Source organism: Syngnathus floridae, unplaced genomic scaffold, assembly GCF_059516105.1.
Source record: "Syngnathus floridae isolate MCC-2025c unplaced genomic scaffold, RoL_Sflo_1.0 HiC_scaffold_39, whole genome shotgun sequence".
Lineage (NCBI taxonomy): Eukaryota > Metazoa > Chordata > Actinopteri > Syngnathiformes > Syngnathidae > Syngnathus > Syngnathus floridae.
Window position 1 is genome coordinate 188,369 of NW_028284068.1, and position 8,417 is coordinate 196,785.

The window sequence follows — 8,417 nt, forward strand, 5'->3', positions numbered from 1 at the left end:
GTTTATTATTCTAATGGCCTCTTCAAAACTATTCTGGATTACTACTTTGGATCTATTCTACATTACTTGGCAACAACATACTCTGTAACAGATTAGGCAGTATAATCATATCTGTTAACTTGAGAGTGCCCACACTCAATCTACTTATCGTGATGTGTTAAATCAATTACTGTTAGACATTATTTGTCTGATAATCTACCAAATCTTTGAATTGAAGAATTTGTGATTTAATTAATAGCTTGTTGTTATGTTAAGGGTAATCAGACTTGTATATAATTCTAATGGCCTTCTTTTGAAAACTATTCTGAATTACAACTTTGGATCTTATATTACTTTGCAACAATCTACTCCGTGACAGATTAGGCAGTATAATCACATATGTTAACTTCAGTGCCCACACTGTATTTATTTATGGTTATTTGTTAAATCAAGTACTGTTAGACATGAAATAGGAAGTGTTTAACATAAATGTTATGGCTACTCACCATTGTAGCTCGCTCCTGGTCAATGATACGAGCCTCTTCTTGCAGTGGAAAACTTGCAGCCAACAAACACCGTGGAACCTAAAGGAATGAAATTAAACATTAACATTTCGCCTCGACCAATTTTCACACGTACAACGCAACGCGGCTACACTTCTGCTATTACAAACGTAAATCTCCTTAAACACAATGAGTGTTACTTACCGTGTACGCTCTAGACGGTCCAGTTGCAAGCAGAAAATAAAGATATTTCTGTTGATAATCGTCGCTGCTCAGTGGCTCACGGCCATCGCGCCAACAGATTTGAATTTTGGCGGAGGTTCGGGCAATTACGTCATATCCACGGCACATGACTGCGACGTAATACCCGCTTATCTGAAACGGCAGTTAAAAGTAGAGTTACATCAAGTTTTCTTGGAACCTAAACGAATGAAAGAAAACTATCATTTGGCCACAACCAACATTCACAGATACAACACAACGTGCGGGGTTGGGGTTAAAGATTGAGTGAAGGGCCCTCGTTTTAAACTACTGTTTTGAAAAGGAGTGGGAACAAGTAAGACGTATTTAATTTATTTAATGGGAAGTAGTAAGACTTATTAAATTTATTTAATCTACTTTTCTTCCCAGGCAAAATTTGATGTGCTGCAATTCCAAATTTCCAAAGTGAATGAAGGAATGAAGTCCTTTAAATTATGATTTTGTATAAATACTAGGCATTAACACAAAATCGACGGCACAAAATGGGCAGACTTTACTTGTTTGAAAAGGACTGGTTACAAGACAGACTTTTTTAATTTATTTAATGGGAAGAAGACTTATTTAGTTTAATTGATCTATTTTTGTTCCCTGCCAAAATTCGATTTGCTGCAATTCCAAATTTCCAAAGTGAATGAAGGAAAGAAGTCGTTTAAATTATGATTTTGTTTAAATACTAGGCATAGACACAAAATCTACGGCACAAAATGGGCAGACTTTACTTGTTTGAAGAGGACTGGTTACAAGACAGACTTTTCTGATTTATTTAATGGGAAGAGGACTTATTTAGTTTATTTAATCTATTTTTGTTCCCTGGCAAAATTGGATTTGCTGAAATTGTATTTTGCCAAATCTCGATTTGAGACCTGATAGGAAGTATTAAACGCTTGGTTAAATCAATACAAGTTGGTAATAAGAGCGAGTAATGTTGGTTGAACCGATGAATGAAGGTTGAAAGCAATTTAAATTATGACTTTGTATAAATACTAGATATTAACAGAACATCTACTGCGCAAAATGGGCAGAGTTTACTTGTTTGAGAAGGAGTGGCTTATTCAAAACTAAGATTTATGTAATCTGTTTGTTCCCAGGCAAAATTGGATGTGATGCAATTCCAAATTTCACCACATGATGGTGCCCAATTTTGACTTCATAGGACATATTAAACACTTAGCTTGTTATTATGTTCAAGGTAATCAGATTTGTTTATCATTCTAATGGCCTCTTCAAAACTATTCTGGATTACTACTTTGGATCTATTCTACATTACTTGGCAACAACATACTCTGTAACAGATTAGGCAGTATAATCACATATGTTAACTTGAGAGTGCCCACACTCAATCTACTTATCGTGATGTGTTAAATCAATTACTGTTAGACATTATTTGTCTGATAATCTACCAAATCTTTGAATTGAAGAATTTGTGATTTAATTAATAGCTTGTTCAGGGTAATCAGACTTGTATATAATTCTAATGGCCTTCTTTTGAAAACTATTCTGAATTACAACTTTGGATCTTATATTACTTTGCAACAATCTACTCGGTGACAGATTAGGCAGTATAATCACATATGTTAACTTCAGTGCCCACACTGTATTTATTTATGGTTATTTGTTAAATCAAGTACTGTTAGACATGAAATAGGAAGTGTTTAACATAAATGTTATGGCTACTCACCATTGTAGCTCGCTCCTGGTCAATGATATGAGCCTCTTCTTGCAGTGGAAAACTTGCAGCCAACAAACACCGTGGAACCTAAAGGAATGAAATTAAACATTAACATTTCGCCCGGACCAACATTCACACGTACAACGCAACGCGGCTACACTTCTGCTATTACAAACGTAAATCTCCTTAAACACAACGAGTGTTACTTACCGTGTACGCTCTAGGCAAAATTGGATGTGATGCAATTCCAAATCTATCTGAAACGGCAGTTAAAAGTAGAGTTACATCAAGTTTTCTTTTTTAATCAACACAATCATTTACAACCGTTGACCAGAAAGAATCGTCGAAATTCGACGTCCCCCACAAACGCCACGCTCACTCGCTTTTCAGGGCAACAAAAGTACTTCTTTTTAAAAACGATGAGTTGTACTTACCGTGTACGCTCTGGACGGTCCAGTTGCAAGCAGAAAATAAAAATATTTCTCTTGTTAGTCGTATGTTACCATCCGCTGTGTCTTTGTCAACATCGCCGCCATTTTCCTACTTCCTGCTGCGAGCCACGCCCACGGATTTAAATTTGGGCGGAAGCTCTTTCCATTGGCGTCGTTTTCGCGTATAGCAAATCCGATTGGTTGGGAAGGGGGCACGGTTATGCAGCCGAGGGGTCCTGTGATCGGTGGGATGTAAAGTAGGCGTCGACGTCACGTCCGCGTCACGTGACCACGACGTGGCAGACGTCATATAGCAACCGCTGTTTTGTTTAGTAGACTTACAGTTGTTATGCATTGACATAATGGCGCACACACCAAATAGATTTAAATAAATTAAATAATTCTTCTGCCCACTCTCTTTTAAACAAGTTAACTCTCCCCGCGGATTTGAATTCCGGCGAAAGTTACGCCCATCGACGTCACGTATGTCACGTGACCACGACGTGGCAGATGTCATATAGCAACCGCTGTTTTGTTTAGTAGATTTACAGTTGTTATGCATTGGCATAATGGTGTGCACTCAAAATAGATTTAAATAAATTAAATATTTCTTCTGCCTACTCCCTTTTAAACAAGTTAACTCTGCCCACGTCCATTGACGTCTTGTCTGCGTCACGTGACCACGACGTAGCGACGTCATATAGTAACCGCTGTTTTGACCAGTAGACTTAGTTATTATGCGTTGACATAATGGCGCACTGGTTAGCATGGCCACCTCTTAAGCATGATGATGCGGGTTTGACGCCTGATCAATGTTAGCATGGAGTGAGCTGAAGTGCATGGCGCTGAAGATTTGAATCTTTGAAATGCGCTGAGGTCTGACATATCAGGCAGAATGGTTTGCCATCACGTTCAACAAAAAATAGAAACTTTCCCACTCTGATTAAAACGTCCTGTGTTCATCTACGTATTTTCGTTTTGCTGTGCATCTTTTCCCTGCCATTTCGAGAGCCCAATTGACACTCATAGTTTAAAGAAATGTGTTTGCCCATCCTACTTTGTGGAATTTCACCACATGCGCTTTTGACCAAAATACCAAATTGAACTCAAGTGAAGCCAACACGCACAACCCCCCCCCCCCACCCCACCCCACACACACACACACACACACACAAATGTTGATATGAACATAAAAGAGCCGCATGCGGTTCGGGAGTTGCGGCTTGGCCAAACCTGTACTATACAACTTTATTTGTATAAAATTTTCACAACAGCTGTCACACAAACAAAGCGGGAAAAACCGAAGACGTGCGTGTTCCGCCCACGCTGGATTTATTTGCACCTTTGAAAAGACACCGTATTGCCGCAGATGTGGCAAAGAGTACTTTTGGGCATCTGAGACGGAAGGATGTCCAAAGCATCACGTCACCTGCTCTGGTAGGCATGGTGGTGGGACGTTGAGGTCAACCGCTTTGGGGTTGGCTGACTCTTTGATCGCAGGATGCCACACACTTGAAGACAAAAGCAGAAAAGCAGAGCTAAATGCAAAATGTACTCACCGGTGACTCCAATTTTTTTCCCCCCTGAAGAAACAGCTGGACGGGTGGCCCCGGCTGGCCAGTGGGACTCTTGTTATTCTGACCCTTTTTAGTGCGCGTTTGGGGCAACAACCGTTTTTTGTGGCGCTCTCTTCTGGTTCAAAAGTGCCCTGCATGTGAATTTGCTTTTCCTGCCTTCTGATTGGATGAGCGCCGGTGTGACGCGGTGCCTCTGTCACCGTGGCGGGGGGTATACGTTGGCATCGGAGCGTCTGCCAACGTCTGAGACCGGCTGGCAGTGTATCGGAGGTGTCGAGTGCGGTGCCGCTGGAGCTCACTCACCAGCTGGTGTTAGGGCCACAGAATGAAGGCCAAGGAGAAGAATAGAAAGAGAAACAGAAACTTCTCCTCCAATTGTTTGATTTGTCTCTTCTGAGCTTCGATGAATTCTTTGAGCTCTTTGTTCCTCTAGGACGGACAAATGGAAAGTGGCATTCAAAAGCCAGTAAGCGTGCAAGTAAGTGCCGGGCTGGCTTTGGGCCCTTACCTGTTGCGCGCTGTGCAGCAGATCCATTCTCTCTTGGAGGATGCAAGCGTCGCGCTCCCTCAACTCGCACATCAGGGCTCGCTTCCATTGGTCCACGGCGCTCCTAAGCTCTTCTCTCTGATCCGCCGTCAGCACGTCATTCACGCCAGCGTGGCTGGCTTTTTCGCCGTCCGTGGCGGGGCAGTCCCGCTGCGGTAGCGCCTCGTACAACATGGCCTCCAGCTCCAGGATCCTCTGGGCCGCAATCCTCGTCCATCAGTGGTCCGGCGGGAGATTTGAGGGCGGCTTACCTTATGAGCCTGGTCCATGGAACACTTCCTGAAGTCCAACTCTTCATCCAGGTAGCCCTTCTGCTTGCAGAACATATCCTAGCACAGCTCAAGGTCAGAATTGTTGGGGCACATTGCCGGAGTTCCCCTTGGCTGATGTCGCGTGTCTGTCTACCTTCTCACTTTCAATGTCCAACATCTTCTGTTGAAGTGCTGACTTGGTCACTTTGATGTATTCTAACCACTGAGGAAAGGCTGCTGTCACATAAGCAGAATGCGAGAGCGTGCGTGGACGTGCGCGTTACCTTCTCGGCTAGGGTGAGAAGGGTCCTGGCGTGAATCACGACCACCTGCTCCTCGTTGGTGAGATTCTGCAAGAGCCCAAAGGCACAGCGTCAACAAGCTTCTTTCAGCGCAAAGCCTTCCAAAAGTCACATTTGAGCCGCCGAGTCTCGTGGAGTGCGAACATAAGGAGTTCGACATACACTTACGGCGTTATAGCCCAGGATGTCCAGCTTCTTCATCAGATCACTGATGACGATGTCCGGGGGAAAGGCGCAAGGAGCAATGTAAGGTGTTCTGGGACCTCGGGTTAAGGTTAGGGTTGCGAGGGACGCCTTACGTACGCTCACGCCCTCGGCCTCGCAGTAGATCTGCAAAGGGCTGAGGCCGTCTGGGAAACGGACTTGCAGAAACTTCAAGACGGGGGAGCGCCACTCCCTCTCCTGAAAGGCAGAGGCATGCATCCGTCCGTCCGTCCGTCCGTCCGTCACATCTCTGGCCTCAACACGCTTGTGCGAGTCTTCCCACCTCCAGCTCCAGGATGCGGAACTCAAGCAGTTCGTTTTGGTCTCGGATATCCTGGATGTGCTCTTTCAGACGCGCTTCTTCCGCCTCCATCCGCCTGACCTGAAAAGACAGTCAGACCTCATCTGCGGGGCTTCCCGACAGGTGTGACGCCAAGCGACTCCGCCCAGCGCCTTTCTTTCCGTCACCTTTTCGGCCAACTGCTGATTGCTCTGACGCAGCAGCTGCTTCTCCTCCACCCACTTGACATTCTAGAAGAGACAAACGCGTGGACAGCTTTGGAATGTTGTGTCATTTTCATCCACAAATTCTTTGGTTGACTGGAAAATGACATTTGCTTTTCTCCGCATTTTCCCAGCCACGTTCGGGGGGGGGGGGTTGGTCCAGTAATGCCAGACGGATGAGTGACTGAAGAATGTAGCTATTTTGTCTGAGAAAAAGGTGTGCTCATTGATGAGCTTACCTGTCCTTGTTGCTTCAGCGCTGACTCCAGATCTGCTACTCTGCTTTGATAGTGACCCATTTCTACCATCAGCTTTTCTCTGGTCTGAAAGGAGGAGGAGGGAGGCTCCTCCTCCTCCTTTCAGACCAGAGAACACCCGAGGCTGGGTGAGAACGGGGAGGCTGCGACCCGGCCGGGGGTTGCGGGAAGGGGCGCCACCTTGATCTCCTTCTCGGCGTCGTAGTCCCCTTTCGCTGGTCTGGGCTAGCAGAGCGTAGGCTCGTTGCAGCGCTTGATATTCTTGCGTCAGCTGGCGGTAGCGAAGCTCCGCCTCTTCATGCACACACCAATGCAACACAGCACTAGTACCAGAATCAGTCAGACCGGCGACAAAGCACCCGCGACGCAAAGACGAGTCCGATTCCAGGCTGAAGAGGAATGTTTGGTGCCAATACGCTGGCAGAAATGGCGGGCTACCTCTTCGGGTTCCGTGTCGGGGGTTCTGTCGGTGTGAAAAGACAAGGACGATCCGTCCGAGTCCACCAACACGTCTTCGTCGTAGCCGTAAAATGTTTCGATGACCTGCGGGCGCGGAAGCAAACATCTCTCTGAACAAACTGAAGCGACACCTCACGATGAATCGACGAGAGGAACGATAGCGAGAAAAAGGCCATTTCATCTTGCGCAACACCAAGCAGCCGCAAACAAACAGACTCACCTTGCAGGACCTCACGCTTTGTTCCTCCTCAGAGATTCTCGACGTCGGTATCGTAGCAGCAAATCTCTCTCCTGTCGACACAAATAATCCGCCTTTGAGATTCTTTGGATGCAAAGGGAACGAACGGCTCCGGCGCAGAAACAAACGCGACTCACAATGACATTTCTGACATGAGCTCCTGTCTCCAGAGCCTGAAAAACACGTCACCGGCGATGATTGGAGGGACGCTCGTCTTTTCCAAAAGTGACAACTACAGGGTGTGTCAGGGTTTTCCAGATTATCTTTATCGTATCATTGTGTTGCTTTGACTTTGACTGCGACCTGTAATAAATAATATTATTTATCCCTTATTTATCCCTATCGCTTATCCCTTCCTACACAAAGTCGTAAAACACCCCTTGCTATGTTTTGACTAGAGGTCAAGGGCTTCCTCTATTCAATCCACTCTTACACCCACCCTGTTTCTCTTAATTAAAATGCTCGTGCAGGAGCCGAGAGTCAGACTTCATTCGTACAACGGATGGACTCTCCACCTGCAGGTGTCCAAAAGAACTTACTTGTCTCCCGTGTGGTTCTTGCAAAATAAGTTGGAGCGAGCGCAACTCTAACAGGGTGCATTTTGCCACTAGCTGCCTACGGACAATGACGTCGCGCTCGCGGCTCATGGTTGACGGGCTGAGCAGCCGGGCAAGTCCGTCGTTTTCAGCGCACAGCGAGTGGCAAAGGCGCTGACAAAACGGGAGCTTTGAGCTGCTGAAAACGGCAAAACAAGTCTAAAGCGTGTTCAAACGCGTGCGCACAATGCTCCTGCTTGAAAGGTCGGAATTTAAGGGGCCAATTTTTTGGATGGCGGCCGCCGGCCAAGCTTTGGACGGAAAAGGTTTCCTGGCGACAGCGAGCGAGCGCGGCGCTGCCGTACGTGCACCGAGTCGCCTGCCTGAAGACCTTGGACAAGTCGTCGATGATGTGCCGCTGCTCCACAACTTGAAGGAACTCCATTTCACCGTCCTGCTGGCCGCAACCGCGGTCCAGGTCATTGAGCGAACTAGGCCTTCTCTGTGGAACACAAATGCAGTGGACTCTGTTGGCACGCCGCCGTTGTCCGCGTCGACTTACCAAGCTTGCCATCTCCTCGTTCTCCTGGGTGACAAAGCGCACTTTGTTTTCAAGGCGACACAGCACCAGCGAGAGTTCTTCATTCTTCCTGCTCAGGCGTTTGTTTTTGTACAGGAGTGGCAGAAACTGGCTTTCTG

At 46.2% G+C, this 8,417-nt stretch overlaps 1 protein-coding gene across 1 annotated transcript; it reads right to left on the reverse strand.

Annotated features, from left to right (window-relative positions):
- Nucleotides 1-4,478: 4,478 nt before the first annotated feature.
- On the reverse strand, nucleotides 4,479-5,287 carry LOC148378535 (janus kinase and microtubule-interacting protein 3-like). The gene is made up of 2 exons (XM_088367865.1): nucleotides 4,929-5,287; nucleotides 4,479-4,849 (listed from the first exon to the last, which is right to left on the reverse strand). Exons 1-2 carry the CDS (start codon nucleotides 5,139-5,141, stop codon nucleotides 4,733-4,735), a joined length of 330 nt encoding a protein of 109 aa, XP_088223991.1. The 5' UTR covers nucleotides 5,142-5,287; the 3' UTR covers nucleotides 4,479-4,732.
- Between the last annotated feature and the right edge of the window lie 3,130 nt (nucleotides 5,288-8,417).